At 42.4% G+C, this 19,485-nt stretch overlaps 1 protein-coding gene across 1 annotated transcript; it reads right to left on the reverse strand.

The window, feature by feature from the left end:
• Positions 1-2,360: 2,360 nt before the first annotated feature.
• Positions 2,361-11,395, reverse strand: xpc (xeroderma pigmentosum, complementation group C). The gene is made up of 14 exons (XM_085344715.1): positions 11,157-11,395; positions 9,707-10,006; positions 9,489-9,585; positions 8,866-8,950; positions 8,622-8,776; positions 8,317-8,437; positions 8,125-8,214; positions 6,034-6,900; positions 5,579-5,739; positions 5,280-5,361; positions 3,818-3,949; positions 3,524-3,693; positions 2,863-2,956; positions 2,361-2,693 (listed from the first exon to the last, which is right to left on the reverse strand). Exons 1-14 carry the CDS (start codon positions 11,266-11,268, stop codon positions 2,361-2,363), a joined length of 2,799 nt encoding a protein of 932 aa, XP_085200841.1. The 5' UTR covers positions 11,269-11,395.
• Positions 11,396-19,485: the final 8,090 nt, after the last annotated feature.

Here is a 19,485-nt window from a genome sequence, read left to right on the forward strand (position 1 = left end):
TTAGGATTCGAATACTTCCTCCACTGCTGTTAGCAAATGGGTTTTCAATTGAGTATCGTTGTGTTAAACGTGTTTCTAGTTTTACGCCCTTCTACAACCCCTACTGGCCGTGCAGCGGCTGTGTGTGTGTGTGTGTGTGTGTGTGTATATATATATATATATGTATATATATGTGCATATGCATGCTATTTATCCTGATCCTCGAATGTCACTTTATGAAATTTGATCGTTTCATGCCAGTAACTGATAGTCTTTGGTATCAAATGCATCCTGGCATCATAAAGCTGCATTTCTAAATTGCTCCTGCTTTTGTTTCCATTCCTCCTAAAGCTGTAACTGCAGGCAGTCTAATGCAGCTCTTCAGCTAGACTGAAACATTAGACTTACAGTTCTTCTGCTATGAAAGTATAGGAGTGATGGCTTGATAAACTATGCATTATCCTCTGCTGTGCTTCTCAGCAGTGCCTGAGAGAAGTCGAGGGCTAAGCCCCAGAGGGAAATGGTATGGTAATAGGGTGGAATTAGAAGATGGATCTTCTAATGGAGCTGATGTTCAGTGAGCTGTTACTGCTGCAACATGACACATTTTACCTCTGCAGTTTACACTGATGTTGTCTTTACTTTTAAGGAATGCCTTACAGTCTACCTAAAAACAATCATTACCTTTTCATAAGAAAATTAGAAAAATCCAAATTTGAGAGAAAAGCAAGCCAAAGTCAGGCCCTCTTCTGGCAGTCCTTTTGTAGGTAAACACAGGCAGTTCACAGTGATCAAGACTCTGTGCCTAAATACAATTGAACCTTCAAGAACATAATTAATATGGCATTAGTAACACCTTTGTTTACTCACCATTTCAAGGTGGTTAATGGGGCAATCTTGATGATCTTTAAAAGTGTCCAATTAATAAGTATAGATAGCATAATCTATAAGAAATCTACAGCATTGTTTTTATTTCAATATATTTAAACATTTATTACAAAAATAAATTTCATACAAGAACAATTGGCAACTTTTAAATGGTTTGAAGACATGTAGTACGGAAAATCTTCCAACAATTACAAAACATTGATTACAACCCTGTAATCAATGTTTTTTCATCAATTTGTCATTGTTATGTTATTATCTCACAATTTACAGTCAGGCATCTCAAAATTTCTATTTACCAACTCAAATTTAGAAGAAAATATGATCCTAAAATTTGAACTTGAAATTTTGACTTATGGATGGTATTTTCTTTCTGTCTTTTTTTCAGTGTCGGAAACAATAATATACAGCCAAAAGTTATAAAATGGTGCCTAATATGTAAAAGAAATGAGTGTAAAAGAAATACTGAATGCAAACAATGACAAAGAGAAGAGGAGATATAAGCAAACCTCCTGCTAAACAGGCAAAGAGGACACGAAGCACTAAAGATAAATCAAAAATGAAAGAACAGTTTTAGTGATTTTCAAGTTATACACTTATTAAAAACTGTCATATAGTCTGCATATACTTTGTTAGATGAGGAGTCTATATCCATAGATCAACTTAAATGTGCACAGTGGTTGGTTCCTTACAATGGCTCTGTCAGATCTTTACCCAACATGAGTATTAAAAAAAAATCAGCTGACAAAAGTAAATAAGCGGAATGACTTTCTTTGTAAAAAAAACCCCCAAAACATTTAGATTGAGCCAGTAACAGAAGCTATGCTCTTATTTGGTCAGACCTGCAGGTTGGGGAAAAAACTGCTAACATGAATGTGATAAAACAGCAGCAGCTGACAGGAGCACAGATGCTGTGTGCTTATTTTTACCATTCATTATAATTTGTAGTGTTAGCACAGGAGGTATTGTGTTTAATTGCCACGCAAGTTATCCATTCATGTCAGCATAAGCTCTAAATGCCAACATTAATGTGCCCAGCAGGTTCAAACCTGTCTGTACTGGTCAAAGTTTGAAGCACTGAATATTTAAACCTGATATCAGTGCCCAATACTCACCTAATACACATGAAGATGTAAGGACACTTCCACAGTCTCCATGACAACCTATACTGTTGCTGTACATATGCATGTTTTTTTTCCCCATGTCCATGAAGTTCTCACATAAAAATCTTACAATACAGTGTACACCAAAATGGAGCTATGAACAGTGAGGCTTTATGTCGTCACCTTCTCCTCGCTTCCCGTATTTCCTTTCCTTTCCTTCCAGCGTTACTTCCAAAGGCTCCAGGGTATTTCAGTGACCCATGCAGCATCCTGCTTTGAAGTGATGTGAACATCTTCCAAACTAAATGTTGCAAGAAGTCAGTGAAAGTGCTTCTTTAACAGCATAATGGAATCAATCTTTGCTTTACAAAAACCTGAAGGTGGTCTCCAACATCACACTTTCTCAAAGGGGAATAAATGTTGCTCTTGACCCTTCTTCTCTCGTTTTGTTACTTTCTTCTTCTTCAGTCCGCTGGCATTTCCACCATCCTCCTCTGCTTGTCTGTTCTGAGGCCAGGACATTGCTAGAGTCTCGGATGCCGTCTTAGCTCCCGGACTTTCACCCTCAGCAGCCTCCTCATCTGAGGAAAACCCTTCGGCATCACCTCCATGAGCAAGGCTCCCCAATCCCTGGTTCTTCTTGTTGTAACGCTTTTTAAGCCTTTCTCTGATCAGGAGTCCTTTGACCAGCAGAGTCCAGTTGGAGATGGCCCTCTTCTCTTTTTTCTAGATGTTGCAAGAAAAGAAAAAAAATTAAGCCTGTCACATACAGGTTTCTACTTGAAAGTAACAGCTGATACTTTGTGTTAAAGTTCCCACCTAAACTACATAATCTGGTAATCTTACAGGGTTGTAATCAATAATTGTCAAATTCGTGATATAAAAGAAAACACACCTCTTTCTCCTTCTGTTTCTGAAGCTCTTGTTCTTCCACCCACGCAGCTCTGAGGACCTCCTCGTGCTCCTCACACGCAATGTAGCCATCAGTGCTGAAACACACACAGGTGAGCAAATATCCCCTTAGCTTTGACATGTTTGTAACAAGTGCATTTATTTCATTTCTTTCTTTAGGAGTAAAAACATCCTGATTTTGATCTTTTTATTTTAAACACTGAAATGATTCAATGCAAATGCTCACAGAGAGGGATTTTACCCAAAGCCAACTAATGAGATGAAAATAAGCTCGCTGGAAACAATACAGATAAATTTGGAAAGCAACTAATTAAGCTTTCAAAAAAAAACAAAAAAAAACAAAACAAAACCCGCAGTTGTGATTGAAATTTGAAGATACTGTTATCAGTATCTGCCTTCACAACTAAAACTTGAAAACAAACACAAACTGTTTTTTAAGAAAATATCACGATTTAATGAGTCTGTCTAGGAATCAATAATGATGTGCACGGGTCAAAAAATGCATGATTTTGTTTGAAAGTCCCTCAATATTGTGAAATTCTAACTCTCGGTGCAGTTGTTCATCCTGAGATTCTCCTGTATGACCGTATCCATCTGCTTAATTGTGTTTACACCCCACCGAAGGCTCCTCAGAGTCATCTTACACAGCGTGCGAGTATCCTCCATGGAAGTCGAAACCTGTGACTGCAGGCGCTGCGTCAATGTTCAGTTTCCTGGCCACGCGGTGCAGGTTGGGCAACCTGATATGAACACAGCCCACCGGCAACATACAGGGTTTAAACAGGTAGACATTACCGTAGTCATTACGTGGGACCTGAGGAAAACATACAAAACCACAATGACACTGACGCTTTATCCTGTTGGTTCTTATGTTGCTCATAAAACTTTGTTTCGCTTAATCTTCTGAATGTGATGCTCAATCCCACACATATACATACCTTCCCATCCACGGCTATCGGCGGCTGGTACTCTTCAGTTTGCCATTCTCCAAACAGAGCCAGGTCATTCTCATCCTTCAGCTCAGACGTCATCCTGGCCTTACGGGAACGATTAGAGAAGCCCTTCACCATCTAAAAAGGAAAAGACGTGTTTATATTGTGAGTTCATAAAGTCACCAAAGCATTTCATGTTTCCATTATCTGTGTGTCTATTCAGTATGCAGCAGCCTCAGTCTGTTATGATTCCCCCTTCCTGTCACCTTGACGATGCCATTGATCCAATTGATCCAATTAATCCAATTAAGCCAAACTAGGATTTTATAGCATCAGTGCTACAAGAAGAATTCAATACATCTGCACTCAGCAGAACATCAATGACAGGAAAGGAAAGGTTTGCAAGATTTTACACCTTATATCATTTCATAATTACATCAGTCATTCTTCAAGACAAATATATCTCTAGCAATAACAGTTTATTCATGGGGTCAGGTTTAAGATCTGGGAGCAATATTGGTAGCATTCCATCAATTCCATATTATTAGTCCTTGTCCATGTATGCTTTATTCCTGTTGCCCACTTCTCATCAGTATGTCCTGGTTCCTAAATGCCTGATGTGGACCTTGTTAAGCTGGGCAATGTCTGAGCCGGTATGGCTTTGGCTCTATATCTCTCGCTCATGTTCTGAAGTAGGCTTGGGCGGGCCTAGCTAGGGGCCCTTACTGCATGCATGCCCTTATCGAGATTTGAACCCCTGGCTTATTGTCAGACCCACAATCTGGGATAAACCATGGAGCATCGGCTAATAGATCACGAAGATGGCCCCTGAGATGAGCTGCTACAAGAACACCTCCGGCAGATGAAGACAGACGGTGATGAGGAAAAGGAAGAGTAACAAGCACGGCCCATTGACAGATGGGAGGCACATCCAAGTGATTGGGACAGTGTACTGGAACATCTGTACCACATACACAACCAAAGGTGTGTGAGAATAACAGGGATAAAGTCCAGTGGGGGTTTGAGTTCCAGATTGACAAGCAGCTAGTGGTAAACCAACCTGACATAGTGGTGATTGACAAGAAGCAGAAGACCACAGTTGTGACAGATGTGGCAATCCCAGCAAGCAGGAACATCAAGAAGAAGGGGCATGGGAAAACACAGAAGTACCAGGAGCTGAAAGAACAGCTGGAGCAGATGTGGAAGGTAAAGTCCAAAGTGGTTCAAGTGGTAGCAGTACTCAGTGCAGGCTTGATCACAGGGCTGGTTCATTTAGAAAAACTGTGTTTTCATTACCAGGATAAACTCTCCTCCTCAGTCATGAAACATGCTAATGAACACCGCTCAGCTACAACTGCCTTCAGGTCAGAGTGTGACTGAGTTAAAAACAAACTGATGTAACAGAGAAACTAACCACAAAATGTCTCCTTTTGAGGAAGGGAAGAGAAGCAAACAAAAAAGAGCTTGCCTTGTATGGCTCCTCCCCTAACCGGACAGTCCTTGCTTCTTTCAGCCACGTGTCTCTGGAGTGCAGGGTGTGCACACAGTCCCTAGAGATGGATAAAGATTTAAACAGGACATGAATGACGACAGTCCTTTTTTCCCCTCTCACACTGAAATCCCAGTTTTCCCTTGCTTTTTGGTTTAGCGATAAGACATAACTAACTAGGTTAACACAGACTGCACAGTATAAAAAGCATTATGTGCGATGGATTTCGAGGTATACTTGAACTAAAATGCATCTGTGATGAAAGTTTAACTAGTTACCGAGAGTATACTGGCTCCCCTCTGCAGTATCCCAGCACAGTGGCTGTAGGAGGATAGATGGCCTCATATTTCAGCAGGTGTCTCTTTAAGGCATACAGCGGGTGGTTCTTATACTCCGCTACAGACACTGGCAGGGGTTTGTTCAGAAGAGTTTTCTGGAGCTGGGAGAGCAGAGCAAAGAAAGAAATTGAAGTAGGTCAAGACATTGTTTCCTTTCATGCCATTCTTGCATTGTTAACGATGGGAGTAGCTGATGGGCCACAGCAATTTCTTGACTAGGAGGAAAGAATTCAATGTTAAAAATAGAGTAAAATCCCGTGTACATTGAACATTTCCTGCTAATCCATATGATGCATACAGGACATGTGATGTGGCCACTGGTTTTGGTAAGAAGAATTGTGCAGAAAAGTTAAAAAAAAAAAAAAAAAAAAATCGAAAAAAAAAATCGAAGTCACCTCCTTGTCTTCCTTTATGTCTTTCTCGTCCTCGGGTCCCAAGAATGGCTCAAGCGTTTCCTCCCACCAGTCATCATCCACCCGCCTCTTCCTGGATGATGTCATCCAAGTCGGGTCATACTTCTTTCCCAGGTCTTTCACAAACCCGTCCCCGTCCACAGACACCACATATGTCACCGGTGTGGTTGCATTCCGGTAGCAGAGTTGAGGAATTCCAACACCGTGATCCACATCTACGCAAACCCAGGAAGCTGTTTTCTCCAGATACACCTCTAACCACTCGTCTGCACCTGGGCCTTCTCTCTTTGCCCCACTCCTCCTTTTTGTTCCATTGCTCGTTGTTCCTTCTCCTCCTTCTTCTTCCTCTTCTTCTTCCAAGTCTCCATCCTCCTCATCTTTTACCTGTTTTTTACCTCCACTGCTTCTTCTCTTTGGAGCTGCAGTATTTCTGCTGTGTGTGCCCTTGGCCTTCCCTTTCCCTTTATTCCCCTTTTTAGATTTAACCCCACTCTCTGAATCCTCACTGTCATCCTCACTGGTGGCTTGAAACTCATCTTCGTCACTAAGCCCTCCATCCTCCTCCCCTTCGCTGTTGCTCTCTTCCTTGTAGCTGACCTTTGAGGCAACACTGCGGCGTTTTGAATTCTTTGGTCTCTGCCCCCCTGATACTACAACTTTTTTCTCTTCCTCCTCATCCTTTTCTTTCTTCTTTGCTTTCTTTCCTCCTACATCTCCTTTGATCGTTCTCCCTCCTGCTGGTCTCTTGGTGCCAGGAGAAATCTTTGGCTCAGGGGAGTTTGTCTTGGATGATTCCTTGCTTGTGTTGCTCTTTTCTGGGGCACCAGCAGATGTTCTAGCCCCTTTGGCCTGCAGAAATGAGATATTTCCAACAGCATGTTTGTAAGAACAGAACAACCTTAAAATCAAATGGCAGACACCACTGCATATGCAATACTGCAATGAGTTGAAATACTGTATATAGAGGCATATGTAAGTGTGATAAAATTGGTGGCTGTATCCTTTTAATAAGAACCTGACACCACAGCTTAGGCTGTACCTTTTGTATTTTCACTTATATTACAGTTTATTCATTTTTTACAGGCTAAAGTATTAGGTAAAGTGCAAAAGTATTTGCTTGTCTGCCTTCACATGCATATGAACTTGAGTAAAATCCCATATGATGTTTTTTCCACTCTTTTCAGCTACAACAGCTTCAACTCTTCTGGGAAGGTTTTCCACAAGGTTTAGGAGTGTTTATGGATATTTTTGACCATTTTTTCAGAAGTACATCTGTGAGGTCAGACACTGATGTTGGACGAGAACGCCTGGCTCATAATCTCCGCCCTTACTCATCTCAAAGGTTTTCTTTTGGGTTGAGGTCAGGACTCGGTGCAGGCCAGTTCCTCCACACCAAACTTGCTCATCCATGTCTTTGCTGACCTTGCTTTGCACTTATGCATTTCCATTGTTCTAGAGTCCAGTGGTGGCGTGCTTTACACCACTGCACCCGACACTTTGCATTGTACTTGGTGATATTAAGGCTTGTATGAAACCGCTTGGCTGTGGAAACTCCTTCACTGAAGCTCTCTACACAGTGTTCTTGAGCTAATCTGAAGGCCACATGAAGTTTGGAGATGTGTAGTAACTGCAACCACCGACCCAGCTCTGTGATTTTATGAGGCTTACCACTTCGAGGCGAGTTCATAGCTGGGATTAACAATCGCCTGTGGAATATTTAGTAGAAAGTACATTTCATGACTGGACTTGTTGCACAGTTGGCATCATATCACAGCACCACACTGGAATTCACTGAGCTCCTGAGAGCGACCCATTCTTCCACAAATGTTTATACAAGCAGTCTGCATGCCTAGGTGCTTGATTTTATACACCTGTGGCCATGGGAGAGACTGGAACACCTGAATTCAATGATTTGGATGTGTGAGTGAATACTTTTGGCAAAATGGTTTATTTTTTAATAGAAGGCTTTAAAAAAATGTGTTCTATACATTAAACTGCAGCAGTTATCCAAACGTGACTGTTGTAATTATACCGCAGTGTCTTCTTAAAGGAAAAACAACAAACTGTCAGTACCTTGGCTGATGGGGCTTTGAAAGGAATCGGCTGCAAAGAAAGGACCAATCGGCAGAAAAGCTGCAGAGAGCGTAGGACCAAGAGAAACAGCTGCAGGAAACACAGGTGCATAATTATTTATTTTTCATTTGTACGTCGAACTAGGGGCACTGTTTTATAGAAAATGGACCGGTTTCATGCCAAACTACTAACGTGAGTCATCTCCTCGTGGTTTCTGGCTGAGAGGCTTGCCAGTCGCCTCTCGAGGAGCCTCTGGGGGTCCGGAACCTCTTCACAGGGAAGACTGGAGTTGAGGGTAAATGTTGCTCTAAACCTGGGAAAGAAGAGAGCCGGATGGATGGAAATGGAATCATAAGATATGGCGATAATTATAGAAGGCTACCAGTGACTGATGGCTTCTGAATAGTAGCTCTATTGTCCCTATTGTACAAATTTCTTAGTTTTACACATTCTAGCATTAAAATAGTTTCAGGAACTTCACATTTATAAGTACATACCATTTAAGCAGCCCAGAGAGGTAGTTTTGGTCGATGCGCTTAGCTGCCATGGTGAAGTGGACAGGCAGCAGCGACAGAGTGATGGCCAGCAGGTCTGGTTCACTGCACAACCTGTTGCGGAACATGGCGCTGGCAATCAGGCACATGAGGTGGACCTAAGAGACCAATCAAAGGTTCGGAACGTCAGGGATGAGCTAGAGAAGCACCATGAAAGGAAAGGTAGAACTAAACAGCGTGTTTTCACCTTGTGGGTGTCTATCAGCAGGTCCTTCTTATATCGGTTCACCATTCGCCTCAGATACGTCTCAAGTTCCGCCTGCTTTTTTTGCCTGGCCAATCAGAAATCATGATTATTGGGTTAAAACAAATATACCATTAACTGCACACCCATAGATAACGCATTTTCCACAAACTAATCACATAAACACACAATTACAGGTCCCTCTCCTGACACCTGTGGAGAAAATTCATACTAATGTACATTTGAATGAAACTCCATGACCCAAAAATGTTTTCCTGAATATAATGAGAGGATCGGGAGTTTGGAGACATCAGCTAACAATGTCTGGAGCTACATTCAGATTGTTTTGATATAAACAAAATCTAATTAAACTCAGAGCATGAACACAATGAAACTTTATTTAAATTATGCTAGTGATTCCTGAGTTTTAATAATGAGGTTGATTTGTTTTGATTGACTTTTGGATGTCTTCCTGTGTTCATTTCATTTTACAGATTAACACCTCAACTGTTTAAGAAATAATATCACAAAAAAGTCTGTTTTGCAACTCTTTTTTTAAAGAGCTATTTTATTTTCAAAAGTTTAGAATTTTATGTTGAGCATGTGCATATTCTATATTCACTTACCTCTTTCTGACTTCTGGGGTCTCGATCTCAATCTCCACAGGCTCAGAGGGCAGGACGGGTTCTAGAGGCTCAAGTGGACCCAGCGGCTCAGCTAGCTCTGATTAACACACACACACACTATTCATTTCCTTTGTTTTCCATTACTCCCTGCTTAGCATAGGAATAAAAAACAAAACAAAACAAAGTGTTATTACAAATGTTACGGATTTTACACTTACCTTCCACTTCTTCCCAATCATCCTCATCTTCCTCCTCACTGTCCTCCCCTTCTTCTTCTTCTTCTTTCTCTGGTTTCTTGGTGTTCACCTTAAGCCGTGGTGGGGAGGTCACCATATCAAAGTCATCTTCGCTATCATTCTCCTCCATAATGGGTGACTCAAAGTATTTGCTGGTATTGACAGCAGAGCTGGTGTCAGATTGGGAAGACAATTTATTTCCTGCTGCTCGCTTTGAGGGCGCGCGGGGCTTAGGGATGACCTTCCTCTCTATCTTTTCCTCTTTATCTTTGATGTCCTCACCTGGTAAAACAGATTGAAAGATGTTTTGAAGCCTCTGTGCTTGACTGAGAATAAAGGAAAACACGTCAATACAAAACAGAAGTACAACCACCCTAAAAATGTATTATATTGCGAGCCAATTTTCTGAATGAAGATGTTTTTTCTTTCTTTTTTTGCTACAGAAAATTGACAAAAGTGCCTTAATTGTCTGGAGAATCATTTTTGTGCCACTGTAGGAAGTGCAACAGCATTGTTTATCTGAATGAAAACTACAGTTTATGAATGATTTACCGCAAAGCATGAAGGGAAGTGCTGATACTGGCCTATGAGTACATAAGATGGATGACCTAAATGCCTCTAACACTGAAGAATAAAGAAATCTATATGAATTTTTGATTCTTTAATCCAACGGAGGAAAAATCAACAATAAAAATGAAAAAAAAAAAAAAATTCCAGAAAAAATATTGGTTATTTTAAACCAGATGCTTGTATTAGCCTAAAATCTGAAAATTGGTTTATCACTACTATATACACCACAGAGATAATGCTCTTATTCAAATACACGTCAGAGATCACGTCTGAGAAGCTGCAGATAAACCAGCAGGATTAAGAAGTTAACACACACACTTACACCATCTATGCACAAAATATGGTTGGTGTTTTGGTATGTGGAGCACAGATGTGCATCCGGGCCAGCAGATCCACTTCAGCAACCATGCACATCCTTAAGCAGTGCACCTGGATGCTCATACAGTGCCTTTATGGTTATGGCCATAATAGCTCGATATTATGCATTGCCTCCAATAAACCGAAGCTTTGCATTGATGTGTGACATAAATTATATTTTTGTCACGTTATAACTGCACAAAAACTGCTTCTCAGAGCAGTCAGAGGGAATGGATGACAGAGGATGTGTTTTACATTTCAATTATTTTATAATATTGTGAAGTAGTATTTTTCATTTACTACAACTAATGCTGATGTTAGTCATCTGTGTGAAACTCTTCCTCAGATGAACGTGTGTAAGTTTATTCATGAACCCAGGCTCACTGTGCACAGACCGCTTAGCTAACCTCCCCTGTACTTCACTTAATTTCCTAACTATTGGGGGCTAGAGGTTCCATTTATTTAATGACAGACACACATTTTAGGCAACTCCGACTTTTCATACCAGCATTTTTTTTCTTCGCTCTTGTTTTTGCCCCGCAGCTCTTCGCTTTCAGCACCTGCTTCAGTTTCTTTGTGTCGCCCCCCGTGTTTGCGCACTCTCTCCTCCTCGCCATGCTAGCTGCCGTCAGTGGAAGAACTTTCTTTGAATAATAATATCCAGCGCTAGACGAGCAGTAGTCCTTCAGAGCTCCACATGCTGTTGTATAAGGGCGAGGAAACAGCAGTTACCCAACACTGCCATTCAGGAGTTTTCATAATACAAGAAACTGCACCCGGTTGTTGTGGAGGCCGGACCTTGACGTCATATCCGCTCTCCTGTCTTCTTCTTCTTCTTCTTCTTCTTCACTAAATAGATCCAATTCAGCTCCCTATAATTACAAGTTAACACCTGGATATTTATAAGTAGGCTGACACCAACATTTGTTTATAAATGGCTTTATGGTCTTATACATATATATACATATATATATATATATAAAATGTGGTGTTTCAGGGAGGTGTAATACCACTTTTGGGCACTAAGGGGTGGTGTTGTGCTTTCCATAAGGTTTTCAACTTCGACAAAGGTCAGCTCCACATGCTCCTGGTAGTTAGGTTTCATATTAATACTCGTTTTTAACAGCCAGTGATCTCTTTTAGGTTATATAAGGAAGCATTTAGCCAGAAGCATGTTCAGTGTGTTCAACAGTAGAAAAACTACAGTAGAGACACAGTATCAGAAGAACCTCTAGCTACTGTACATGTTTGATGTAATTTAGTGGTAGCTAAGCATGTTTGAAAGGGCTGATGTTCAGTGTTATCAAAGAGGCTGTAACTGAGCATGCGGTGTCAGCAGTGGAAGTCAGTGGTTGTGCTGAGAATGAGAGTGAGAGGTTGAAAAATGAAAAACACTGTTATCCACTGTGTAATGCAAACCACTCTGAGCTCCACTCAATAAAAGCAGCCAAATATGATTCATGAAAACTTTTTAAATGGTCTTCCCTTGATAAATGGATTTTTTTCCCCCCACAGACCCCAGTGTGCCCGGAAGCATGTGTTGAGACGAAGCAACAACCGGAAAGAAAACAGAAAAAAGTCAGTCACGAATTTGGATTGGACTTTAATACATTGCTGAACAGATTCTGCATGATCACCAGGGACAGGAGACCATTAACAGGCCCGTTCAGCTGTCTGTCAAAATCACCTTGTTTGCAAAGAAAAAAACAATCCTTGGCAGAAAGGTAGAGAAATAAGAAGCAGAAAAGCTGGTGTCATGTCATGTGAAGCAGAAGTAAACTGTGTTATTCTAGGTATTGTGAACAGGGATTTCCTCACAGTTATTTTCTAAAACTTTACACAAGCAGATATCAGTGGTTTTTTGGGAGGTTGTGTCAACTGTGTCACTGCCTTCCACCGAGCAAGATGCTGTTTTTTGGGGGGATTTTTTATCCCACTGGAGCCCTGAAAAGACTTAAGTGGGTAAACGACGATGCCTGAGCGCATTCTTCATCTTGTTATTTTGCGCCGGGGTCTGCGTGACTTCCCTGAAACAAGTTCTGCCTCTTGATTCTGAATCAATTTGGCTCATTTCAGTTCAATTTAATTTTCATTTAGCCCCGTTGTGATCTGTATCGATCCCATTGAGGTTCTGTGGCAGATGTGTGTGTGTTTCACTTCAGAGAGCCATCTGTCAGCTGATACAGTCAGACAGCTTCAGACTGACTCACTGCAGTATGAGCCTCCTGAAACCAGGGGGCCCTTTCCATAGGTACTGCATACACCATACATATGCATACATACTGCATGCATACGCATAAATGAATGCGTGTTTATGTGTGGAGCGCGTGTGCGTCCATACTTCTGTTAGAGGCTTTGCCTTGACCATCATGTGGATGTGTGCATGCATATGTGAGCATGCAGGCTAGGCTAAGAGTGTGCTTATACATATAGTCTTTAGCATGTGGATGGGTGAGGTGACATGGCAGGAGTCCATGGTCGTGCGCGCTTTGCTCCCAGCGCAGTGCATGGCTTCCATCCCTATATGAACCATAAGTACAGTCAGATAGGAATAAAAAGCCATACAATGCACGGGGCATTGAGAAGACTGAGTTCTATGAACAAGGACACACACACACACACTGACAAACACGCATGGAGTCGGATGATAGATGGAAAGAGATTCAATTGAAACCCCCTTGAGCGAGAAAAACTCGAAAAAGGATAAGAGCAGGTGAAGGACACAGAAACCAAGAGAGAAAAACGAGCTTATAGGAGATGACTCTGCACGGCACTCCAGGTATGCTGAAGATCACACCGAGACTAATCAGAAAACAGCCTGCAAGTCAGATGGGGAGTACATGAAGCCTCGTCAAAGGCAAGTGGTGGTGAGGTGTGGCAACAGGTCTGACATCCACAATGCAAGGACACGGGCTATTTTATGCCCACGGTGTTGTCTCCACGGCAGCTGGATCTGTATTGATGATGATCAGAGCGAGCTGTCCCGGTGTATGGTGTACAAGATTTTTATAACAACAGTAGTAGTAGTAGTAAACGCCATGTTCGAAAGCAAAGACCTTCTTTTTGGATTCTGAGTAACCACACGGGGTCTTTGCTTTACCTTACCCTGTATGTATCCATATATATGTATATATTACAAGGACATCCGTTTCACCCCTTAAAGCGTTCCCAAAGGCAATTCATGTGAATTTGCAACACAAGTACAGGAAAGTGTTTGAAAATTCTTACAATGCATGTTCATTTGAAATTTTTTCTTTGATTAAATGAGGCAGTTACCTTCTTGTTAACTTATATAGGTTTAAAAACATAAAAATCGACATCACCTGCTAATAGATTTTGGTCGTTTGGTGTTATGTAATTGGAGCATACGTTCTCCATATGATCTCTCTTCACACGCTCTAATCTGTGCTGCTTCTTACATGTGGATTTTTTTTTTGAGTAAGTTATAAAGGGGGCAGATTTTCTTCCATTGAGCACCTGTTGTCCGCTTGGACACTTTTGGTTTTGAAGCAGCTTGGTACTTTTTAAGTCCACTTAACACAATGTATTACTTGATAGTTTTTGAATCCCCCACTTTTTCTACCACATATGGTCATTTCTGGATTATCCCCATAAACAATTGTCTGCTAGCACATGTAAGACTGAGATCTGTCTCAGTAACAAACATATTTTTACAGTGGAGTTTATGTTTTAATGCTGAAATATCTGCTGTCTGATATATCCTCCTAAGCCCCAGGAAGGATTTAGCAAAAGGATTGAGAATTTGGCAAGAAACTGTAATAAAATTAGAATCCCTCCTTCTCCCTCTTAAAAAAATCCCTACAAGTCTGGAGTAGGTATGTTATTATTGATTTCTAAAGAAATAAAGCCCCAGAAACCATTCCTCTCGTGCCTTAAGAGGCTTCGCAACTTCAAGGAGCGGATATGAAATAAATCCAATTACCGAGCTGTCAATCAGGCCGCTAATTAGTACGACTCCAGCACACTAAGTGGTATCAAAGCTGGAAACTCAAAATAGAGGCGACAAGAGGGAGAGACACACACACAAACACAAATTCACAAAACAAGCAATTCTTAGCTGAAAACATAACTACCGCAAATAAACCCCACATCTCAGACGCTTTCTCATACAACCTCCAGACAAGCTGCTGCTATTTCTGGATCGCCACAGACGAGCAACAGCAGCTTGAGGGAGGAGGAGGAGGAGGAGAAAGGGGAAGGTGGGGGGGTAGAAGAAGATGAAGAAGCGAGCATCCGTGCATCCGAGCCGGGACCCTGCAGGTTCTTCTTCTGACTCAGTACCCGCGTTCCCTGTGTCCTCTCGGGCTGCTGCTGCTGCTGTGGCGTCTTCTGAGCTGTGATTCGAGCAAACAGTGTCCGGCTTCAAACAGGTGGGCTCCGGGGTCGCGCTTGGGCTTCTCTTCGAGGGCCTGAAGAATTGTCCAAAAGAATAGTTGTTCCCTGCTCCCGTCCTCTCGTCCTCAAAGAGATAGGGTCAGTGATGCTGCCGCTGCCACCGGTGGATATGTGGAGTTTGACCGCCCCTTTACGCATCTGTGCGTATTTTCATTCAGCGGCAGAGGCAAACAGACGGAGAGAGAGCAGGGAGAGAGAGAGTGAGAGGGGAGGGAGGGAGGTGTGGTGGAAAAGGACAGTAGTAGGAGGAGGGGGTGAGGTAACAAAAGCCCACAAGTGAGGAGGAGCTAACAAAAAAAAGAGGGATTGTGGGGGGAAAGCGAGGAGGAGGCATCATCATACCTGAACAGGAGACCTCCCTCTGTTTATGTGTGTGTGTGTGTGCGCATGTCTGTGTGTGTGAGTGTGTCTGTCTGCAACAGAGAGGGTGCGAGGGAGGGGAGGCTTATGTCGCCTCAGTGACGCGCAGTGTTAATAAAAGCCAGGCAGAGGGGCTGAATAGGGCTCTTTTCTGTCTCATTCAAATACTGCCAGAAAGCACTTTCATTCTGCTGATAAAGTAGAGTGTGTGTGTGTGCATGCGTGTGTGCTGGAGCAAGAGAATGTGTGAATATGTGGGTTTGCATCTCCGTGTGTTTGCCCTCTCTCTCTCCCTCTACCTCTTTCACTGCCATTTACACTGCGAACAGCCAGACAAACAGACAGATGAGTGTACAGCCCAACTGACGCCTGATAAACACAAGCCCCCCAAAGTCAGACTTCACATGGAAGATATATCTCTATCTATCTATATATATCTATATCTATATATATCTATATCTATATCTATCTATCTGTAAGGCAAAAGATGAGGGAAGAGACACATTACTGAGCAGACAGGGAGAGACCGATCAGCAAAGAAGGAGTCCTTGGCACCTGCTTTCCTTAAATTAAGTGGGAAGCGAAAGGGAAGAAAATTAGTATGTCTACAGACGAGACACATTTAGAGAATAAAAAACAAAAAAACAGGGCAATAAAGGTCAAGAAGAAACAAAAAAGAAAGAAAAAAGAACTGGGGGAACACTGTGCGGGGATAAAGTAGAAATACTTGCTCTCGACCTCTTCCCTCCTCCTCCTCCTCCTCCTCCTCCTGTTCTCAGGGACTCGGCTGGAGTCGCATTCCAACGCGCCGCTCTCAATCCCTGTTACTCCCGGCAACACAGTTCCTTGATCTGGTCCCACGTCATGCCGGGCAGAGGAGGAGGAGGAGGAGGAGGAAGAGGGAGTAGGACGTGAAGGTGGGTGCCTCAGAGAGGGAGGGTAAGACAGGATGGATGAGAAAATGAGTGTACGCAATGGGAGGAAGAAAAGGAGGAAGATGAAGAAAGACACAAGAGAAAAGCAAAGAGAGGAGAAGGTAAAGGAAGAAAAGAAGGAGAAGAAGGAAACAAATGAAGGGGCTGGGGGTGTTAGGGATAGTCACAGATGAAGGAAAAGGTGTGAGGAAGCAAAAGAGGTGGCAGAGGATATGAGAAGAGGACAGAAGAAAAAAAGAAGTAGAGATAAGATCAAAAATTAAAGCGAAATGGGAGCTGGTGAGAGGACTCAGTCGGACAGGTGAGAAAAAATAGGAGCAAGTAAAAAAGAAACATTACCACCCTCCCCATGGCATTCCTTCCTAATTCTGAAATTAAAAAGGACAATCACTGTTAAGGCTCATTTGCTCCTCTTGAGGCCATTAAAGTCAGATGGGTTTGCTCTGGGCTGCCTGCTTTATTAAGGTTCAATAAACTCGTGTTAAGGAGAAGCGAAAAGTGGAGACAAGGGTAGAGTAATAAAGAAGACGGAGCGGTGACACGAGCGCACATGGCTGACGTAACATCTGGAAAGTTGTGGCGTTAGTTTTAAAATGCTTGCACCAGCAGACAGGTGGGATCCTGCCCCATCAAAATCACACGTAAAGTTCACACGGTTCAAGGCAGCTCTAATCCTTTTATTTTTTAAACTTTTTTGGACACTGTCTGGCAGAATATTGTGCTTTGGTTGAATACCCAAGACGAAAAGATGACTTAATCGCTTTTTAAACCACTTTGAAAATGTTTTGAAGCACATAGATCACAGCACAGCTGCCCGACAGCTAAAAGCGTGCTAATATATACAGTATCATTTAATAAACGAGCTCTAGAATAGGGTTTGTGGCCACTGGACGGCAGTGGAAATAAGCTGTGCGTGCAACACTGACAGTTAATCACTTTTTAAAAATGTGGACTCGTTGCAAACAGTTGCTGGTTGCACATCCGGCAAATGGGGAGGAACATCGTCTTTCATCCATCTCATTTACCAGGAAGGCTGGTCTAAAAAATGGGAACGCTGCAGTGCAGTTTGGCAACCCTGAAAACTAAATCCACAAAAACATGACCTAAACCAAAACAAAACAACTAGCTGAAAGACACTAAAAGTTCCTGTTATGGCCCTGTCCATAATCTGTTTTGGTGGCTGTTGTTGTCTGTGCCTTTAAGTCTTTGCAGGTCCCGGAGTGGATGAGCTGACGGCTGCTGATTGGTCCCCTGGCCATGTGATCTTCATTCAAATCCCTCACCAGCAGTTGTCCCGGGGCAGCCACTGACAGCAGCAGCAGACCTGACCCTGGCCTCCAAAACCTGAGACTTTTGTGCCTGTGACTTTGTGCGACTTTTTTGGAGTTTTGTATATAGTGTGTACATTAGTTTTCATTGTAAATAGCCTTGTAAATAGCACTGCAACAGAAGGGGTGAGCTGCCTTATTGTTTTTCCTTGCACTGTTTTCTCCTGTTTATTTCAGTTAGGGAGTTAGGTGTAGCGCTTGTCTTTTGTTTGATATTTGATTTCACATAGGGTTGTAGATAACACCTCCTCCTGACTTAGCTTGTTTTGTTTGTTATTTTGGCCTTTGTTCACCCCGGAGCTTCATTTTTGCAGTGCAGAAAAATAAATCACGATTCACTAAGAAATTGGTTTCCCTTTGTGTATGGTTTTGGGGACCAGGGCGGGGCAATTCTTTCAAACTTGTGTTGCGTTCCTGTACCCCTAGACTGGGGCGTAACAGTTCCACAGAGCTAAAGGGGCAGTATTTAGCCCAGTTGGACACAAGCAGTCGAGTGATTATTAATGTCAACCCATGGAGGCTCTGACCCTCTCATAGCTGTGGAGCCGTAACCTGTGAAGCAGACCAGCAAGACGCCATGCTATTACAGTGACCTGAACGTAGCAGTAACACATCAAGACATGCAACAGTTCTCTGAGAAGGGTGGGAAAGACAACTGTGAGCTAGAAAGCTCTGAGGTAAACAAAGCAAGTGTCAAAGCCTTTAGGAGGAAAGGACCAGAAATGCACACTTTTGCTAGAGCTCAAGGATACACACCAAGGATGTGTTTTGGTGGGAGTAAAGACACCTGTTGTTTCTTTTAAGGCGGCATCTTTAAAATAACAATACAGACTGCAGCGGCTTTAAAAACAGACTTCATAGAAATACCAATTTCCACATGGCAGTCTAAGAAGCAAGGGCTTGCTCGTAGGGGTCTATGGGTTGGCTCGCCACGCGTCACAGAGAGTTAGTCTTTTTTTCTGTCCAAAGACTGCCAACAATCCTTTAAGCAGGGCAGAAGAAGCAAGCAGGAAAATCACCCGCAGATGAAAATGTGAAGATTGGCGGTACGTTTGACCTGCTGTGCCCCAAACACGAAAACATATAGGTCTCTTAAAAATAGCATTACATGGAAGTAAGTCTGCTTTAATGGTTAATAATCTGGCACAAAGACATGACAACATGAAAATGTCCCCAAAGATGTGCCCTGATTACACGTTAAGCAGGAATCAAAAGCAACTAATCTCATGCATTCAGGTAGACCAGTTGTTTTTGGTGGAAGTAAATACGAGATTGTGTGAAAGTGTCCATCTGCAGTGAAACACTCTGCACATAAGTAGATGTGAACCATAATGAGACCAATTTTGGGCTGCACAATGGCCACAATGGGCAGACTATTCAGCAGTAATGGCTGCTGCGTGCTTCTTCCGAGGATCCTAAAATAGTAAACCATCTATCCAACACGCCAGGAAGGGTTATAGCAAACAGGATTATTGCAAATGGTATTATTGATCCACGGGTGTGTGTGTGTGTGTGTGTGGGGGGGGGGGGGGGGGGGGGGGTGGATTATACAAGGGGTGGACTAAGGTTAAAGGGCAACTCATCTGGCTTTTCACTCATTTATCTTTATCGTGATTACGCCACAAACAGTGACGGGTATTCAGGCATTTGCTAGAAATCGTTTCTTTTCTCAGCTTAAAAGCTTTAAAAAAAAAGAGCAGAGAAATTACAAAAGAGTAAATCCTCAGAGAAAAAGGAGCAGAGTAAAAAAAAAAAAAACCCGGGGAAGCAGGTGTGACAGGAGAATCAGATTCCT

The sequence above is a fragment of the Diplotaxodon limnothrissa genome, linkage group LG20 (genome assembly GCF_057381915.1).
Source record: "Diplotaxodon limnothrissa isolate DT_005_m linkage group LG20, D_limnothrissa_male_GT1.1, whole genome shotgun sequence".
NCBI lineage: Eukaryota > Metazoa > Chordata > Actinopteri > Cichliformes > Cichlidae > Diplotaxodon > Diplotaxodon limnothrissa.